The sequence below is a fragment of the Furipterus horrens genome, unplaced genomic scaffold, assembly GCF_987537825.1.
Source record: "Furipterus horrens unplaced genomic scaffold, mFurHor1.1.pri manual_scaffold_5, whole genome shotgun sequence".
NCBI classification, from domain to species: domain Eukaryota; kingdom Metazoa; phylum Chordata; class Mammalia; order Chiroptera; family Furipteridae; genus Furipterus; species Furipterus horrens.
In genome coordinates this window covers 191225128-191245294 of record NW_028327175.1, presented here as the reverse complement: position 1 = coordinate 191245294, position 20167 = coordinate 191225128, and the positions used below count along the sequence as shown (strand labels likewise).

Genomic DNA, 20167 nt, shown 5'->3' with positions numbered 1-20167 from the left:
AGGCTGAGCCGGCTTGTCTCCCGGGAGCGCGAGTAAGAAACCGGCGCCCCTTCCGGGGACGCTAGCGGGGCCCGGGGAGCTAGGGCTCCTGCGGCAGGTAGACAAGTCCGGGCTCCGACTCCCCGGGACGATCGCGGCGAGGAGCGCACGGCGGGACCCGGACGCCGGGGCGGCTCTGCTGGCCAGGGCTGGCGCGGCTCGGGCCAGGGGGCGCTGCAGGCCCGCGGAGGGGCCCCGGGGTGGGAGCCACGTGGAACACCTGTACTTCTCAGCGAGGGTAGGCGGAGAGCGCGGCGCGGGCGGTGCAACAGGCGCTCCTGAGGACCCCGCCCGCGTCGCCTGTCGTGTTCTTAACAAGGAGTTGGCCGAGGTCGGATAATAAACGAAGGTACTCACTCCTGTGCGGGGTCCCGGCCTCCAAGCGGTGCAGCAGCAAGAGCTGTGTTATGCGCTGCTCACTCCGTAGGATTTATTGCTCCGACTCAGGCGAAAATGTTGACTTTGGCATCGTTTCTGTTTGTCATGGCATTGCCATTTGTTTACCTGGCTGTCCAGTCATTGGAATTGCGGGGCAATAAACGGGCCTTTTAGCCAATATCCCTGTTTAAGCCTAGAAGGTGCCAGATTTTTAACATTCAAAGGTCACAAAGCAAATTCGCACAATGCCTGGCACAATCCCTCATACACAATAAGCACTCACTCCATAAACGGTGGCTATAATTGAGTAATCTATAGTTTCAAACTCATTAAAAAAGTGTCATTGCATAATGTGTGCTCACTGAAAAAAAAAAAAAAACAGTAAGCAAGTTGAAAACCACACATATTTCACCACCCAACAATAATCACTGTAAATATTATGGTGGATATTCTTCCAGTGTCTTTCTACTTATATAAAAATGTACATTCTTTTTAATTCATTCCTCACATACTGTCTCATTACCAGCTTTCCACTTTCCTTCTTGAACACCTTTCTATTTTTTAGCCCCTCTTTAATGTTCCAAAGTACTTAGTGTGCTACTGTCAAACATTAACTTTTTTTTAATTTTTAAAACATTTCTAAAAAGATTTTATTTATTTTCAGAGGGGAGAAACATGGATGTGTGAGAGAAACATCAATTGGTTGCCTCTCCCATGCCCCCAACTGGGGGACCTGGTTCGCAACCCAGGCATGTGCCCTGATAGGGAATCAAACCAGTGACCTTTGGTTCGAAAGCCAGAGCAGTATAAATAATGCATGAGCACCTGTCTATGCAAGGGACCTTGCCTGTGGGCTAAATTCCGGGGCGGGGGCGGGGGCATGATCTCTGTTTCCAGATAGGCCCTGTCTCACAGAAATGCAATGTAAGCTATATGGGTGATTTTAAATGTTCTAGTAGCCCCATTTGAAAAAAAGTGAACAGAAACAGGTGGATTTAATTTTAATATTAACCCAGTTGATCCCAAATACCTTAATGTGTAAACAATAAATATATATTTTATGACCTTTAAAATGCTGTTGTAATTTACATTTACCGCACAGCTCAGCTGGATTGGCCACAGTTTACCTGTTCAGTAGCCACGTGCTGGTGAGTAGCTTGTGCTGCTCTGGACAAGAGCAGGGGTTTGAGAGTGACAGCCCTGGAGTCCTGGTGAGGGTGGAACTTTCACGGTTGATATCCTGCTCCCCCACCTGTACCCATTGGCTGTTAACATTCTCTCTACAACTTGGCCTAATCAAGTCTACCTCAGGGAAGCCAGATTTCAATTCCAGATGTGTCTGGCAAATTAAATTTGTATTCCATGGTCAAGAAGTAGAAGGGTAAACTATAAATTCTGGTGGAGACACGCGTTGCTTCAAACTCCACATCAAAGAATAACCCATTTGTCCCAGATGCCTAATCAGGTCTATCAGGTGTGCACATGGGGAAGCAGGAAAGGTCAGGCTCTGGAGAGTGGCAAGTGGGAGGAGAGTCGCAGGAGTGGAGCTTTTTTTACAGAGAGAAGCTGGGCAGCTCTGATTGTCATCCACAGCAACCCCTCTTTTGTGAGGATTTGTGGAACTTAAAAAAATAAAGTCACCATTAAGGATCATCATCCCAAAAGGATGATGTTGTAAACTCATTGCTTCCAAGGACTTGCCTTAACTCATTTTTTTTGCGGCCCCGGTGTCTGGTAACTCTAGACAGAAGTGCCTTTTTACAATGTGGGTCATTCATGAACTGCCCTGGACAGCATGTCTCAGTAGTAAACACACAAGGCGTGAAAATGACTAAATTCCATGCAGAAATCAATGGAGATGACAGTGCGCAGTGATACGCAGGGAGACACCAGTGTAGTGGCATGAGCACCGCTTTGGAGACAAGGAAGTCTGGGTTCCCCGTTCAGCTTTCTTGCCTACTGGCTTCGTGGCAGAGGAAAGACGCTTAATTCTTGACTGCTCCGTTTACTGGCCTCTAACACTAAAGGTTGATGGGTACAATGGTTCCTAACTCTGTGGAAGCCCAATTCAAATCGTTTGCAATCAGTCCCCCAAATGATGAAAGCCCAAAGGGGGGTTACAAAATAAAGGTGCTGAAGTTGTAGATTTTCAGAACCCGCTTGTCAAGAAATGAAAGAACAGGAAACAATGAACTTTAGATGTTAAAGAAATCATCCCAGAAGAAACAATGAGCCTGGTTCTAAAGTGTCCCACAAAGCAGCAAATTAAGCCAGGGTCAAAATTGGGGGCATGGGTGCAGGAGGGGGAACAGACACAAGGAACAGAAATACTGCCATCTCAAAGTTGAAGCCCCTTAGGTTTGGAGAAGGCACCAATTATTCTAAGGATTAAAGCATACATCCCAACTCTTTTAAACAGAATAAGTATGCAGAAGATCTTACTGGATACGCTTTTGGAAAATGTGATGCTTTCTGGCTGAATCAAGTAAACATGGAATGTCTTATAAGGCAAAGGCTCGGGTGACATAAGTCATTCAATCAACACCCAAAACTGCATAAGCACTCTACTTCCAGTTGTTGATGCCACCAAATTTTGTATCTTCAGTTTTCACACATGGATGCATGCCTTAGCATAAGCCTTTGTTGAATGTATTTTGAGAGGAATCTGGGTGCACCCTAGGAGGAGGCAGAGCAGGTTTCCACCTGACTTAGAATAAACCTCACAGTCCGTCTCACTTCCTGGAAGTCTCGTATCACAAGAGGTGGGCACGCCCCGGCTGGCGTGGCTCAGTGGGTTGAGCAATGACCTGAGAACCAAAGGGTCACCAGTTTGATTCCCAGTCAGGGCACATGCCTGGGTTGTGGGCCGGGTCCCTGGCTGCGGGGTGGGAGGGTTGGGGGCATGCAGGAGGCAACTGATCAATATTTCTCTTCTTCTCTTTCTCCCTCCCTTTCCCTCTCTCTAAAAAGTAAATAAAATCTATTTTTAGAAAAAAGAGGTGGGTACCTCCTCATCAGTTATCACCTCAAGGTAAAAGGAAACACAGGAAAATGGATGAGGCTGGGCAGCTAAAGCCTTAGATGAAACCAAGTTCAGGAGGTTACTGGAAAGCTAATGCTCAGATTTAAGGACCTGCCTAGGGAAGTTAGACCGCAAGGCCCAGCCGGTAACCTGAACAATGTTCAGGGCAGTGGGGAAAGTGTTTGTTCTTTGTGTGAGCCTCCCACTCCTCTCCCCCCAGGCAAGTGGGCAGCAGCTCCACTGGAATGGAACCTCCCTTGGATTCCATTCCAGCGGCAAAATCATCCCACTGTTCTTTCTTAACTTGGGTGTGGAACCACAGGCTACCCTCCAATTCCTTTCATCTGGAAAAACAAAACAAAAACCACCCTTGAGAATCCTTTGTGTTCCGTGAAGAAGTACTGCGTGGGCACCAGTCCGGCTACAGAGCCACCTGCACTGGCGAGTGTCGCACTTTGACTCATCCCAGAGGAGCTCAATTTGCTAGGCAGTAGCTGTGTTGGTGATGAGCCCACTAGGGACACTCATGACTCGTTGCTCTGGGCTGGCAGCCTCCCGGGAGCTGCCTCCCAATGACTTAGTTCCCCTCCCGGAACTTGGCAGCTTAGGGCCTGCTGGTAAGGATCCTCATGATATTGGTTTCCCAGAGTATGTATTGTGTAGCAGGGGAGCTCTATCTCAGAATATTAATCACCCTCATTCACAATTTTGAGCCTTTTCCATTTCTGGCTATTCCAGCGAAAGAATCCTATCAAAGGAAAAGGCATGGCGAATGTCTTTCCTCATCAACTCCTGTTCACTCTTCAGTCCGTGGGGGGAATCTGATCTGTCTCACATTGACATGGCCTCTACCAAGGAACAATGTATTCTTCTGGTGGTTTGGTTTCAGCTCTAGTCTCCTTATTATCTATGACTGAACCAGATATTATGAGGGACCTGCAGGTATGATGGGCTACATACGGTCCTATCGAACAATAGATACAACCCACCACACTGTCAGGCACGTGGCTGGAGCTCATTAAATATTTGTTGGGTTAACATTAATTAAAATAGGAAAGTCTTAAGCCTAGTCAGAAAATAAGACCTGGTGGTCTGGTATTTTAATATGTGGAATTAATGTGGGAGACATTTAACCTTTCTCTCTCAGTGAGTCGAGTGCTATAGATTATATTAGTTTCTTCTTGGGAACAAGGCACACGACTGAACCACCAAGTAACAGTAAATGCCACTTAATTAAAACTGTATTCAAATTTCCAGTACCATATAATACCTGGGGGGAGGATGAACTCCGAATTAGGTTTCTATGTGTTCTTTGACTTGCTTCCCTAATGTTCCAGAATAAAAAGGCAAATTCTGTGATTCTGTGGTTTCCTGTCGCATTTTCGTTGTGTGAACAAAACTAAGCACCCAGTGCTCCCAGAATGTGCACATAAGAAAAGGGAGTTAGCAAAATGCTGGCAACCAAGAACACGAGGAATCTGGCCACAAAGTGAAAGAATTTTATTGGGCAAAGCAGTATAAATTTTTATATAATGAAGTGCATTAATGTTTGAACTCCTGACATGAGGAAAAATTCCACTTAAATCTAACAGATTAGCTGACACACATTATCAGGAAAAACAAAAAAAGTCTTTTAACTTTCTTCTTTGAGTTGGTGGAAACATCTGCTTAGGTTGTCCTAGGCTGGTACTTAAAATTATGGAAAAATTCCCAGGTACAAACTCAGGGGCTGGCAGAAAAGTCAGCTGGCCCATAATTCCACACATGTGAGTTTAGAGGAATTTAATGTTATATGCTTCAAGAAAAATATATACTCCTAAGTAGATTTTTAACTTAAATTGTTAACTATGTGTGCTTCAGAAAATGGCAAACAGGATGGCAAGTTCGACCTCTAATAAATATCTAAGCAGCTACATATCTGGAAGGGTATAGATGGCAAGAGCAGAAAGAGAAAGTTCCTTCCCCAGCTGGAGCGGTTCAGAGCCCAAGGTCAGACTCTGTGCCCAAAGGCCGGAGGAAAAGAGAGCCAAGTCACGATGGAGGGAAAGAGGTGCGCGACCTCAGCGGGCACAGGAAAAGAGCAGCAGAGACTGCAGTAACAGCAAACCAAAGAACGTTTATTACGCGCAAGAGACGGTGGCGACAGAGAGAGCAGGGCCTACTTTATTATGAAACATTTCAAACAGACATCGAAGTCAAAAAAATAATAAAGCTCGTGCATCCATCAACTAGATTTATCCATCATTAACATGGAGTCCTATTTTCTCCAGTACTTTTACACAATACAATTGCATATATACAGTAGAAATCCCCTGTGTATCCCTTCCATGACTTTGGTCTGAATCTTTTATGCCAGGCTTATTTACTTGGGCAAACTTAGAGGATGAAAATAAAACTACCCAGCCTAATAGAAGAGTGGTAAGCAAACAAAGGGGGGGAGGGCACTAAAGGTCATTACAGAAAACGTAGACAAAGAGAAACGGTCCCAATAAACAAAAACACAAGATGCTGTCCTTTCTCTCCCAAGTCTGGCCTTCACTGCTTCCTCCCCCGTACGTGTTTATCTCCCAGAGACTTTCTGAAAGAGAAAAATCAACTCTCATTATGCCGCATATAAAAACTCAGTCACTGGGGTTCTTGTAAGCAAACCAAATATCTACTTTTAACTGAAATTATACATTAAATCAGAGCTGCCAGTTAAAAAAAAACTAATCACTACCATATAACATATATGGTGCTATATTGTTAATTATAGCAGTTTGTACTCCCCTTCACAAATATAAAATATAGCTGTTCGTACTCTCCTTCAAATAGAAAATTATTTTATAGTAAGTTGTATGGTGAAGTAGTTATTTATCACTTTTGAGCACAAGGCTACAGAGGATTATGTTCTCATCAGCACAACACTTCTAGAATAGCAATTTTATAATAACTAACAAATAAAACAAATTTCTCCAGAGATGATGAAACAAATTTAAAGCACATTTTCTCTCTCTCTCTCAGAAGAATAACTTAAAAGTACTAGTCAACTACATTTTCACTAAAACGAAGGAAAGATGCTTAAGGAACCATGTTTGCAATTTTTTCTAATTACAGAGCCCCTTCTTTTCACGCCCTTCAGAATCGACCTAATTTGAAAAGATACCGCGGCACAGCAGGCCGGTAAGCAGCAGGGGGCAGTAGAGAGAACAGCTTTGAGCCATAAAAACTACTTTCCAGGCTGTGAGCGTGGCTTTGGGCTGCCTCTCTCAACCTCAGCCTCCTCCCCTAGAAAACGGGGTCGTGCTTTCTTTTCAAGGGTAATGTGAAGCTGAATTACGTGTCTAGATGTAAACGTTCTTTTTAAATAAGGCACCCTCCGAAAATAAGGTATTACACTGTATTCAAATGCAGACAAAATAGGTATGTATCCCCACCAGCAGGGGTAAAAAGCTAGTTCACCTTCTATGCTTTAAATAAAGTGCTTTCTTGAGCAATAGCTTCAGTCTACTCAGAAACAACAGAAAATACTGGTTTCATCTGAAGCTGTGTGTGGAAGCACTCTCAACATCTTTATGAAAAAAGGCCTGCTACACAGATAAAAAGTAAAAGCACATACAAGTTAATGAACACGACTGGTGCTAGCACTAAATCCCAGACGTTCTGTCACTGCGTGTTCCTTAAGCTATGAAATTAAACTGGTCATTAAAGATTTTTGAGACCAAGTACACAAGAGAGCAGTTGGTATTAAAACTGAGAAACGTGAGAAAGAACCGAAATTGTAACTGCAACGGTAAGTCAGCACTTGTTAAAAAATATACCAAAGTTGTAAAGGAAATAAATCGTGAGAATCAAAACTGTTGATCTTACACTAATGCCATTTACCTCAGAACTTAGTCACTTCCGTAGAAACAGAAACAAAACAATAGTGCCGAGAACGTCTGAACCCAGGAGGTACTGGCCTGCAGGCTCTCACAGCCACGAAGACCCACACAGGCCAGTGGGAGCTACTTGCAAAATGTCTGATTATCACTGCACTTCAGTCAATGAGAGTGTATGTATTAAGTCAGAGAGCCTTTGCTTTTGGCTGGAATTCTGTCAGCTCAAAGTGATAAAGACAACTTCATTTTGATCAGAAGTCGTAACCGGCCATTTATTGATCATGAAGTGTAATAATGTCATAGGGCCATCTTAGGATAAAAGGATCTCGGACAATAACAGGGACTAGCAGGGCGCCATAGCAGGGGCAACTAGTGTTTAAAATTCACTCATACCATCTTTTAACTGCTAGAATCACCACAGCCAAACAAGAGAGTATGTCTGGTTTTGAAATGCAATATACTATCAGTGGAGCCCATCTTCCATTCTTGGCCCCTTTGAACCTCTTCACAGAAAGTGCTAAACATCGTTATACCTACGTGCACAAGAGAGAGTTACTCTCACACCTTGACGCAAAGAATTTCAGGCTAACTTCACCTCACTGCCATTTTTGCCAGTCCCTCCACATAGCAACAGGAGCACTCTCAAGAATCAACCACCCTAAGGCTACAGCCTGCACAACCCCTGGGCTCGTTCATTAGGAGTGTCAAAGGAAGATTACCCAACAAAACTTAGGAATACAGCAAAAACACTACAAGCGGACCTGAGCTCATTGGGCCACGAAAGGAAGAACAGCCTTCCTAGGAGGTGTGCTTCACCCCTTTAGCTCTACCCCGAGAACATGACTGGAAATTTCCTATCGGTAGTTACAAAAGTGGCAAAAATATCAAGTTTCACTTACTGAACTTTTTAACAATTTTTTCATCTCGATAAATTTATTTTGATTGGTTGGATTGTCTAAGAGGAAGAGGAGAATCTTTTCATGGTTTTCAACCTATGGATGAAACAAAAGTATTATTTAATTTCTCAAAATGTTACGAGGATAATTTCACTTAAAGGAAACTTTACCCACTTGTTTCTGTAATTCTGAGCAGCAGCAACTCATCCTGGCTCTCTTTTCTAAAAGTGAATACAAAAAACCATTTGGTAACATACATACAATATAAATAACAAAAATCCTGGAGTCTGAACACGTGCAGGTCCCTCAGCCATGGATTCCAACCACAAAGGACTTGATCGATTAACTTTTCATTTGGGCTTTGATGTTATCTGTTACTGTGTTGTGGATTTTACTAAATTCATGCCCACATGCCTAAAGTTTTAGGTCTGCTGCTTATCGTATATGGGGTATCTCTTTCTGGTTGAGGGCAGGCCTGCCAAATCATTATCTTATGAAATATCATAAGATCCAATCTCAAAAATATGAGTTTTTCTCACTTTGATCAGGATCTAAAGTAATTTGGGAGTAACTTGGCATGCTTGACATTTCTGAAGTTCCCGGCATCAGTTCTATTGACAATGCTGCTGAGCCTGACCTAAGGAGAGTCTGGACTGGGGGGCCTGCTTCCAACCAGAAGGTTCCCGGAGGTGACAGCAGGAACTGGAGCCCTGCCACGGGATTTATGAAGGAGGAGGATGACAGGAATGTGGCCACAAGGAGGAAAGAAAGGGCAGGTCAATTAAATTGACAACATCTTTGCTTAATTACAGTAACATTTATTAAATCTGGAAAAGATACCTTTATCTAAAGCATTTTGCTTTTCAGATGTGATGTTTTTCTCCAGATCATACGTCACCCGCTTGTCAGTTAGATTGACAACACCATTGTCAGAACATTTCTCAACTGACACGATATGGACATTCTTAGTAATTCCTTTCACAGAAAGCATTACATTCTGATTCAACATGAAATTTTTTAGTAGGTCTATTACTAAGTTAGAACAGCTTCCATTCAATTCCATTAGTCCTGGAAAAAAATAAATATTAGAGTTATTCTTTAAGTCCCTTTAAAAAGGTAATACTGAGATAAATCACCTAAGGATAGTAAGAAAAAGGCTCACTGATTTTAGCTAGGTTTCAGTGTGCTTTGATGTACTAGTGCTGTTTGTTGCATTAGAAAAAAATCAAACTTACTTAATAAATATTGTGTGTCAAGCGCTAATCTAGGTCTAGAGGGCCAACAGAGAAGTGGTTGCCTTCACGGGCATACATTCAAATGGTAGAGGAAAACAATCATAATTTTCCAGCTCTCTGAGTCAGAAACAAAGCAGAGTCTGAGGCAATCGGTGTGTTTATTATCTGCAGGGAACTCTGGGTCAAGCAATTGGGAGTGAGAGTAAACATCCACTTTGATAATTTAGTTCCTTTTATACAAATTCCACCTGAAGAGATGGATACAGATAATAGTATGCACAAGAAGGTAGCCCAAAACAGTGTCATCTGAATGTCTCTAGTCTCTAAAGACAGCGTGGTGACAGAGCAGAAAGACCCCCCACATGGATGGCCAGATGACCCTAGTTCATCCTGGCCCTGCCACTCACTAGTTTTGCAACCTGGGCCAAAACAATTTCTGAACCTTGACGCTCTGAAATTCACCTGGAAAGCAAAGCTGGACCAACCGAATACAGTTTTGGGGAGAATGAAAGAAAGAATATAAGATGAGATTTCTATGTCAACTCTGCCTGGTATTTAGCAATCTGGGCAGTTACTGGAAACACCCATTTGATTCTGACTTAGAGCTATAAAATGAACAAGAAAAAACAAACAAACAAAAACCCAGAGACACCCAAACTGGAATGTCACTTAATTGTCTACCTTCGAATGAACACTTAATAATTTGGAAAGGGAGCTCCAGGTGGCTGGCAAGGATGGGCTGCAATCTGCAAAGAGGCAGGGTTTCCACGTTCCCGTAGTCCATGTAGATCACTTTCACCTCGTCCTCTGCTGCCGCCAGAACAACAGCGCGGTACCAGAGATCGTCATCTGGAAATACAAGGGAATCTCGGGTAAGAAGTTACATTCAGTGACCCCTCCCTCCCTTAAGACAGTTAATCACAATTACAGTCACACCACTTAGAAACTCACACCTAGATATCTGCTTTCAAGCCAAAACATCCAGATTAAATATAAGCATCACCTCTCCTTTTTTCAGACCCTACTAAAAAGACAATTACAGGATTAAAATGAAAAAGACATAAAATCACAAGGATAGAGAGCAAGAGAAGACAATGGAATATTGGAAGATAGAAAGCAGATGCATGAATGGAAATGACTGAGCAGAGCTCCGCCAAAGCTGGCCGAAGGGAAGCTAAAAAGCATCCCAGCTTGCATCTCAAATCCCCAGGCAACCAAGGTTAAGCAATTGGTGCTACTCCTTCCAAAGGAGAAGTAGGGATGGAGCTGAAAATGAGGAATGGGTATAGGAAGCAGTTACTTCCCAAGCATCTGAACAGACTTTAGCTTTTATAGACATTTCCACTCATTTTTAAAGTTGCTACAGAGGATGGTCCGTTTTGTGTTCCTATGTTTTAGTAAAGCTCAGAATGCCCTCCCCCTTTCCAGGCAATTTCTTCGATACCTTCTCAGAGAGGATGAGCCTGGCCAGCTCTGCCCTGGGGACCATGAGGCTAAGCAGAGGGAGGTGACCGACAACACATTCGGACAAGCTATGCACTCCAGGCAGGCACCCATCATCCCAAGCAAAAGCTCTTCAAGATACCACCATCAGGAGTCCCCAGGGAAATGGCACTGCGCGATCACTCTCCAGTGCAGGTCCCCAGGGAACAAGCTCTGGCCATGCACAAGGAAGCTTCTAATTAACTTCTTAGCTCCCCATCTTAAATGAGTGAACAGAAAAGGGTCAGCGAATGTTTGAGGAAAGCCCCTCACATGAAAGGCAAGTCCAGAGCTAATAAATAGGAACTTAAGGAGACAGAGACAAAGGAAGGAAAAAGAAGACCATGAAACTTTTAAAAATGATACGAACATCCTTGGAGAAATGGCTTCCAACCTGGAAACAAGACAAAGATAGTATGAAAAACGTACACTTGAGATAACAAACAAAACAGCTATTGGAACTAAAAATGTGGTATCAAAAATAAAATTTAAGAAGTTGGATGATAAAATTGAGGAAAGCTCTTGCAAAACATTAAAAAGATGAAACACAGAAGAGAAAACCTGGCAGAAGATTTCACATCCAGCATTAAAATACCTCAAGAGTTCCTAAAAGGACAGGAAATGAGAGAAGGAATAAAAGATAATTCAGGAAAATTTCTCACAACTGAAGCTCATGAGATTCTAGACTCAAGGGCTCATCTAATACTAAGTCACATCATAAAATTCAAAACACGGGATGAAGACACGAAAAGGCCCAGAAAGGAGAAGAATCTGAATGACATCTATCTCCTGACCAGGTCAGCTATGCACTATCAGGGCAGAATGGGTACTTTTTCAAAAGCAGGAGTCAACAGAAACTCCATCTAACATGTGTACCTTTTCTCGGCTTCTGGAGAACGGGATACACCCCCAAATTAGAGGAAATCAGAAGTAAGGGACCCAGAAAACGAGGTGAGATGAGGGCGGGAGAAATCTGGCCCATGAGGTGGCGTGGGAGAGAAATCCAAGAAGCGCGGTGGGTGGTACTGACACAACCCCCAGCATGACCGACGGCGAAGGAAGGACTCCAGGGGGACGGCTTAGGTCTAGAGGGTGAGCAGTCTCGACAAGAGCAGCTAAGGAGGCTGACGATGCCTCCAACATGATAAAAGTTCACAGAAGTACATTAAGCGTTCACTGAATTTACACTAATGCACAGACCAGGAGGTAATTAGAGGAAGTATACAGAACACTAGTAACGACTACAAAAAAGGCTGCAAAATAAAAATGCAATTATATGGTTAGGCTGTGTTGGTGTTTATACAATTCTAATAAAGTAATACAGAATACTTAACCTAACCAAAAGTTATGTTATAGCGCTGCTGGGAAGAAAAGGAAGGAAAGTGTCGATCCAGTAGTCATATAAAAGAAAAACAGAACTAAGCATAATAATACATTTTTAAAATTTTTATTGAATTGGGGTGGATAAGCATAATACATTTCAAACTGTAAATATAAATTTAAAAATGGACATTAGCTGGGCAACAGACCGAAAGCAGGGGATGACATTGGCCTGCTCACAGACCTTTGTCCCATGTGGACACTTCTTTTAAGATGACCGGAGAGCAATATGCTCCCAGAACTTACAAAATAATTTATGTTCTTTGACTCCAGAAGTCTATTCCTGAAAATTCAGCCTAAAGTATTTATAGCTACCCAATTTCTATCCCCCCAAAATTCACTACAAGTGTTATTTATATTAGCAAGAAAAAAATTAACATCAAATATTAAACAACAGTAAAATAAAGTATACCTAGTCCATGAGTCTGACTCCCTGAGACATTTTTAATTATTATTTTTGTACGTTAATAGAGTTCTACAAATTATTTGCAACCCCTCCATATGTAAGCGTAACAGGACGATCCACTATATAGAGTACTGTTATCTATAAGTACGGACAGATTTGTAAATTCCTATACCCTTGCCTAAATATAATCTGTGGTTGTGGCACAGAAAAGCTGAATGACCCTAAGGATGAATTAAACCCGTGACCTTGTCTTTAATTTCTCTAACCAAACAAAACATGCATCTAAAAATAGCGTGATCCATATAATCTCATGCAACAAAGAATAGAAAGCTATTTTCCCTTTAATAGTTTACCTAAAAGAATCTTACTTGTGTATTTGGCACAGCACGCATCTCCAGCTCTCGGTCTATACGGCAACTGACTCTTCTGAGCATTGCAATATTCTAACAATTCCGTTGTCAATACACACAGTTTTTCCTGATTTTCTAAAACACATAAAAACAGTCTTTTGAGAAGATTTTCGATGCTACTATTTAAATACAGTATACAAAAGAATGTCAAATCTAATAACTCAAAAAAACTGTCTGTATTAGAACATATATTTTAAAAAATAAATCAAATCACTATCTATTAGCTGGAGCTAAAGGGATGCAATACTGAGAGGGGCCAAGCAAGAAGCCTCTGGTGGGCTGATTTGTTGATTGGGGTTGTTATACTAGTGTATTCACTCTATGAAAACTTAATAAGCTGTATGTTTACAATTGTTTGGTGTGCTTTTCACTGAGTGTGTTATACAGGCATACCTAGTTTTATTGTACTTCGGATATTACATTTTTTATAAATTGAAGGTAAGGCCCGCTACCAGCAAAAAGATTACATCTTGCTGAAGGCTCAGATGATGGTTAGAGTTTTTTTAGCAATGAAGTATTTTTCAATTAGGATATGTACATTGTCTTTTTAGAAATAATGCTATTGCACACGTAAGAGACTACGTATAGTGTAAACACTATTTTATATGCACTGGGAAACAAAAATTTGTGTGACTTGCTTTATTACAATATTTGCTTTATTGCAGTGGTCTGGAATTGGACTGCATTCTCTCTGAGGTATGCCTATAGTTAATAAAAGAAATACTTCTAATTTGTCATACCATATGTTGTCGTCAGGAGTGAATAGTGCTAAACCCTTGCTTTCTACTATACAGTTTAAAGATGATTATTCGTAATATTGGAGATAAATTTAAGAGCAGGTATTGGCATTGCCACAACTAGGTTTGACAGTTTGAAACTAACTTCTTTTTTCAGTCTTAAAGTACCTGCAAATTATTCTGAATAGCTACCCCCCAGCTTGTACTAACTCACCTTCTACAGTATAAGGATAAACTCAAATAATACTGAAGAGAAGACTTAATTGTAAACTCCATGAGACAGAAAAGAAAAATTAAAAATACTTATATGCTACTTCTCTTCATGATTAGGTCCAGTGTAAAACACTTCTTTAAGTTTCGAAAGATACAGTAACGCTGTGATTATAGACAAATTACAAAGTATTCTTTCAATATAAAAAAGTTTTGGGTTGAATTCTCTTAGATGGCTGGAGGAAGTTAACTTTGTAAAGACAATTCAATATAAGCAGAATACATTCATAAACAAAAAGTAATATAGCAATTAAGGACATTGTTTTGTTATAAAATCTGTAGAGTTCAAGACTAGGTTGAACAGGTGCTGACTGCAGTGCATTCTACTTATGTTTACACTTGTGTTTTTATACGTACATTTTTTAAGTTTTGTTGTTCCACTTACTCATCCACTCATTAGTTGATTCTTGTATGTGCCCTGACTGGTGATCAAATCCACCACCTCGGCAAATTGGGACAATGCTCTAACCATCTGAGCAACCCAGCCACGGCTGTAAGTAAATTTGCCTGAAGTGTAACCCTCCTCTTCTCCCCAATTCCTAATGAGTTCAGATAAGCACTTTCATTTTACAGTTTAAAAGATTAGTGCCTACCATCAATAAATCAGCAAATATAAGTGCTGACGAGGATGTGGAGAAGAGGGAGCCCTCATGCACTGCTGGTGGGAATGCAGACTGTGGAAAACAGTATGGAATTTCCTTAAAAAATTAAAAATGAAATGTCTTTTGACCCAGTGTTTCCACTTCTGGGATTATACCCTAAGAATCCCCAAACACCAATTCAAAAGAATATATGCATTCCTGTGTTCATATCAGTGTTATTTACAACAGCCAAGTTCTGGAAACAGCCTAAGTATCCATCGGGAGATGAGTGGATAGAGAAGCTGTGGTACATCTACACAGTGGAGTACTATGCAGCAATAAAAAAGGAAGGAGCTCTTACCTTTTAAGACAGCATGGATGGACCTGAAGACTATTACGCTAAGTGAAATAAGCCAGTCAGTGGAAGACAAATACCATAGGATCTCACTTACATGTGGAATCTATTGAACAAAATAAACTAACGAACAAAACAGAAACAGAAGCATAGATACATAGAACAGACTGACACTGGGGGAGGGGGAAGGGGAGGGGGGCTAGATGAAAAGATTAGCAAAGGAACATATATGCATGGACACAGACAACAGTGTGGGAGTTGCCTTGGGGGGTAGAAGTGGGCAAAGAGGGAAAAAGTGGATACAATTTAACAGTATAAAAAATAAAATCTAATTTTAAAAAGATGATCATAAATAGGTCTCATTTTAATTTCTCACCTGGCATCTCATTTGGTAGAGCATAAAATAAGTCTGGGTTTATAATTTCTAATATTTTTGCTTGTACAGTTTTATTAACTGGCAGCTCTATCGTCCTCCATTGCTCAGCGAAAGAGATGGCTGAAAACGTACCAAACACAGATCTCCATGAAAGAGATGCAATTTAATATTCTTTCCCGGTAATATGTTTATCCACTCATTTTTTTCATCAACTGCTGATGATCAACATTCCCCAATTCCCAAAATGAAAATCTGTATTTTCACAAAACAACCTATCTAATTTGAGGGATTTTGTGAGTGTTGTAAAGATGTCCAACTTATAATGAGAATCCTTGAACTTCTTCAGTTTTGTGATATAGTGCTTCTGTAATATATTTGCACTTCTGTAGTATATTTAATATAATTCTTAAAATTTATGCCAACATTAGGGATACATAGCTGCACGATGCAAGTTTACCTGATAAGTAACTACGTTAAAAATTAGTATGATATTTCTTTAATAAAACCAAGTTTCAATAAATAATAAATTAACTTTAAGAGCCTATTATTAGTCTATTTCCACAAAGCATATTTCTACAGGAAAACTACCATTCAGAATGGAAAATGTTTCATAGCCCATAAAAACAAAGGATAACGTACATGTAAATAACAAAGAAACAGCTTAAAATGTTACCGAGCTGCCCTGGGGTGTTGATTTGAAGATCCTGTTTACTGACAGATCCGTTTTCTGCCAAGTCCTTCTGTGAGCTAGCTTTTAAGACCAGATGTTCCTTGATCAGAACATCACTAATTATTCTGGGATAACAAGTGGAAAGACAGGTGAGCTCAATTCCCACTCCCTTTGCAGTGATTGCAGCCACTCGGGCTTGGAGTTTTACGCCTGTGACGCACTTCTGAAATCTTGCTATGGCTTCCTTACTCCAACGTTGGTTTGCAGGCTGTATATCTGGCAAATAAGAACAGCATAAAAAAGAATCCTGTGCCCAAGCTGTACAATACTTTTTTAAAAAAGATTTTATCTATTTCCAGAGAGGGGGAAGGGAGGGAGAAAGAGAGGGAGAAAAATATCAATGTGTGAGAGAAAAACATCAGTTGGTTGCCTCGCCCATGCCCCCAACCAGGGACCTGGCCCGCAACCCAGGCATGTGCCCTGACTGGGAACCAAACTGGCACCCATTCAGTTCACAGGCCGGTGCTCAATCCAGTGAGCCACACCAGCCAGGGTATATTTTTGCTTCCACACTACCCAGGACTTGGTCCTTGCCAAGTATATTATTCAGATCAGCAACATTAGTGTCTTTTCTCAACAGTCAGTTCTGTATCTACACCCTTCATTCCTGAGTTACCAATAATGCGTTGGCAAAGACACTGCGCAGGACCTTTTCTTACCTTCCCCACTAATATATATTCACCTAGCATTTACCCAATAGGCAAAAATAGAATTATTATTTCTTTCAGAAGCCACCTTTGTGTTCTGTTACATACACAACGATGAGTGACCAATTGTAATGGTAAAGGATGTCAACCACACAATTTTACTTTTTAAATTTCACTTTAGGCCTGGCCAGTGTGGCTCAATTGGTTGGGCATCATCCTGCAAACTGAAAGGGTGCGGGTTCGATTCCTGGTCAGGGTACATGCCTGGTTACAGGTTCAGTCCCTAGTTGGGGTGTGTGCAGGGGGCAATTGATCAATGTTTCTGTCACATCGATGTTTTTCTCCGTCTCTTCCTCCTTTCCCCTCTCTCTAGGATCAATAAAAGAAAATTTTTTAAAATAAAATCAAATTTTAAGTTACTTAGTCAAAAATTATTTTCCTTGGATAATTGTGGCTTATAGCCTTATTCATAACAGTAATTCTCAAACTTGAGTGGACATGTGAATTACCTAGAGGGCTTATTAAAACAGATTTGGGGACCCCACTGAGTTTTCAATTTAGTACTAGGTCTTGGGTGGGGAATGAGAATTTGCACTTTTAATAAGTTCTCATGTTGCTGCTGGCCACATATTAAGAAGCACTGACATAAAACATGGTTATTAAAAATTATTTTTATGGAAAGACACGCTTGCACATATAGACTCCTATTTCTTTTATAAAGAAATTTTAATAATAATAATAATAATAATAATAATAATAATAATAATAGCTATTCTGAGTATAATGCCAGGTACCGTTGAGTGCTTTTTATATTTTTAGCTCTTTGATTCTTCATGGCTCTTTGAGGAAGGTACTGTTGTTTTGCAGATAAGAACGAGGAAACACAGGGGGTTTCAGTGCTTTGCCTGAGGCCTCACAGCTAATAGGGAGCAGAGTGGGGGTGCCAGAGTCTGTCCACTTCATCACAGGGCTCTCCAGCATCCCTTTTATAACTTGTCTTGTTTGGTTAAATCACGCACAGTTCCTCATATCAATGATACATATTGAACATCACTATTACTGGCATAAAATAACAGCAAAAAGTTAAGTAGAACTTTCTGAGTGCCAGGCCCTGCTCTAAACATTTATTTAATCCTCACAATCACCCCATGAAATAGGCACTACTATTGTCCATTATACAGCATAGCACTTAACCAGTCTTCTCATATTGATTCTATAGGTTGATTTGCTATTATTAACAGCAGTGTAATGAGTTTCCTGGTAGGTAAACTTTAAGAAATTCTGCGATTATTTCTTTGGGATAAATTATTAGAAGCAAAATGCCTTCATGAGAAAACATCGGTTTTCACTCCCATCACAAGTCTAGAAAAGCAGCTGCTTCCCTGCTCTGACATCAGGTCTGGCCAGTATCTTTAAAAATACAGTTTGAAATTTTACATTATAAAGCAAGATCTTCTAACTTATACAAAATATTAAAATTAGAGATATTAATATTAGAAGTTCATTCACTCTTAAGTATTAGAAGAAGGTAAAGAATATTTCTTATTCGGTATCATACCTACTAACCAGCACAGTATCGCCTGAAATGGGAGTTTTAAAAATTCTGATGGGATCATTCGAAGTTCATTTGCAGTAACCTCCTCGGTGTTTCCATAATCCACAAAATGCACTTTAATGTTTCCATTTGGTACGATTTCCTTGACTAAAGCACGATACCAATTGCCATCACCTAGATTTAACACAAAGTTTATAACATGGAATATTTCCCTTCTATTAATACTGGAAATTTTATCTTGAGAAAGACATCATTTGTCTAGTGGCTGATAAATCTGCTCTCTTCCAGAGATGATGCCTTTTAGTTTTTCGTTCACAAGTCCCTAAAAGAATACTCAAAATCACTTTTTAGAGTATCTTCAAATTTTTTACAGCACCACACTTTTACATCTGATATAAAGATTTCATTCTCCACCTATCCTTAAACAGCATATGAAGGGAAGACAATAAACTTGAACATGTTTGTCAATCCAGAAGACTTCTAATACTCTCACCACTACTGACAGATTATTTTTCTTGTTCCTTAGTAAAATAATATAAAAAAAAATAGTAGAAAAAGTTTTGCAATAAAACTAAATTCATTTTCAAAATAAATATGCACAGGGTGACCAGAAGAAACAATAAATCTGCAGTAAAGAGATTCCATTATTTAACTTATTTTAATAGTATCAGAAATTCTGGAAAGAAAAGCATGTAACAAAGTTTAGGTATAAAAGTATCATTTGGAGGTTCCTTGTTACAAAGAAGAAAACATCCTAAGCATCCATTTAATATTGAGTGTGGAAAACAATTGCTTCAACATCAGAAAGAAAATACACATTAAAAATAAGGGCTGACCATGGACGTGGACAACAGGGTGGGGATTGACTGAGAGCAGAGGTGGGGGGCAGGAAAGAGCAATGGGGGAAGAATTGCGACAACTATAATTGAACAACAATAAAAAAACGAACTTTCAAAAAAAAGGGGTTGATAAGACCTATATAATTTGATTAACCAATGTCACCCCAATAAATGCAATAAAGATTTAAATTAAAGAAAAAAGGTTGAATGTCAAGAAAGAAAACGTTCTGGTGAGTCAGGATTGTACCAGCTGCAACTTACCTGCAAAAAAAGCACAACACGGTTGCTGTATTTCTGCCTTGAAGCCATCAGACAACCTCTGCTGACAAAATTCTGCTAGCGATTTGTTCAAATCGTTGAGTTTTTTTGAAGCTGAAAACAAAATACGCATAGCATTTACTATTTTTAAAAACCACACAGGATATTGATTTCTCTTTAAAGCTGGAAAATGTTTTAATCATAAAATCTCAGATACAAACAACTATTAAGCACACCAAATGCTTTTTCCTTCTCCTTATTAAAAATTGGGCAAATAAGCCAGTGTTTAGTTAATCCTCTCAGTAAACCCTGTGCCAGCGACTTGCTGAGCACAGTGACATGACTATAATAACATCATTCCCAGGAGACCGGAGTATGTGCTTTGCATACGGACAAGGAAGCCATGTCCGAACCTGTGCAGAAAGGGAGGTTTCACGCACGTTGTCCTGAAGCAATACGGAGAGTAATACTGAGTGGATGGCACAGATAACGGCACGGAAATTCAGAGAGCTGAGCTCTGTGAGCCGAAAGCTGCACAGAGAACTTGGAACTACGACATGTTGGATACAAAAGGAGAGGTATTCTAGAAGGAAGAAATGGCTCTGAGGCCAAGTACAGAATTAAGCAGCCAATAAAACACCTGGCGGGTCTCTTAGTGGTAACAAAAGCACCAAAATTCCTGTGGGATGTTAACTACAGAGGAAACTGGGG

General features: G+C 40.5%; 1 protein-coding gene across 1 annotated transcript in view; it reads right to left on the bottom strand.

Moving 5' to 3' along the window:
- Positions 1–5914: 5914 nt before the first annotated feature.
- The window catches only part of TDRD1 (tudor domain containing 1), a 38947-nt gene continuing 24694 nt past the window's right edge, over positions 5915–20167 (bottom strand). The window contains exons 15-23 of the mRNA XM_090279558.1: positions 19460–19570; positions 18363–18533; positions 16101–16373; positions 15428–15547; positions 13067–13183; positions 10112–10279; positions 8370–8416; positions 8199–8291; positions 5915–6017 (exon numbers count right to left, since the gene is read on the bottom strand). Of these exons, the coding sequence (XP_090135684.1) occupies positions 6000–6017; positions 8199–8291; positions 8370–8416; positions 10112–10279; positions 13067–13183; positions 15428–15547; positions 16101–16373; positions 18363–18533; positions 19460–19570 (1118 nt within the window). The 3' untranslated portion in view covers positions 5915–5999. The remainder of the gene's footprint in view (positions 6018–8198; positions 8292–8369; positions 8417–10111; positions 10280–13066; positions 13184–15427; positions 15548–16100; positions 16374–18362; positions 18534–19459; positions 19571–20167) is intronic.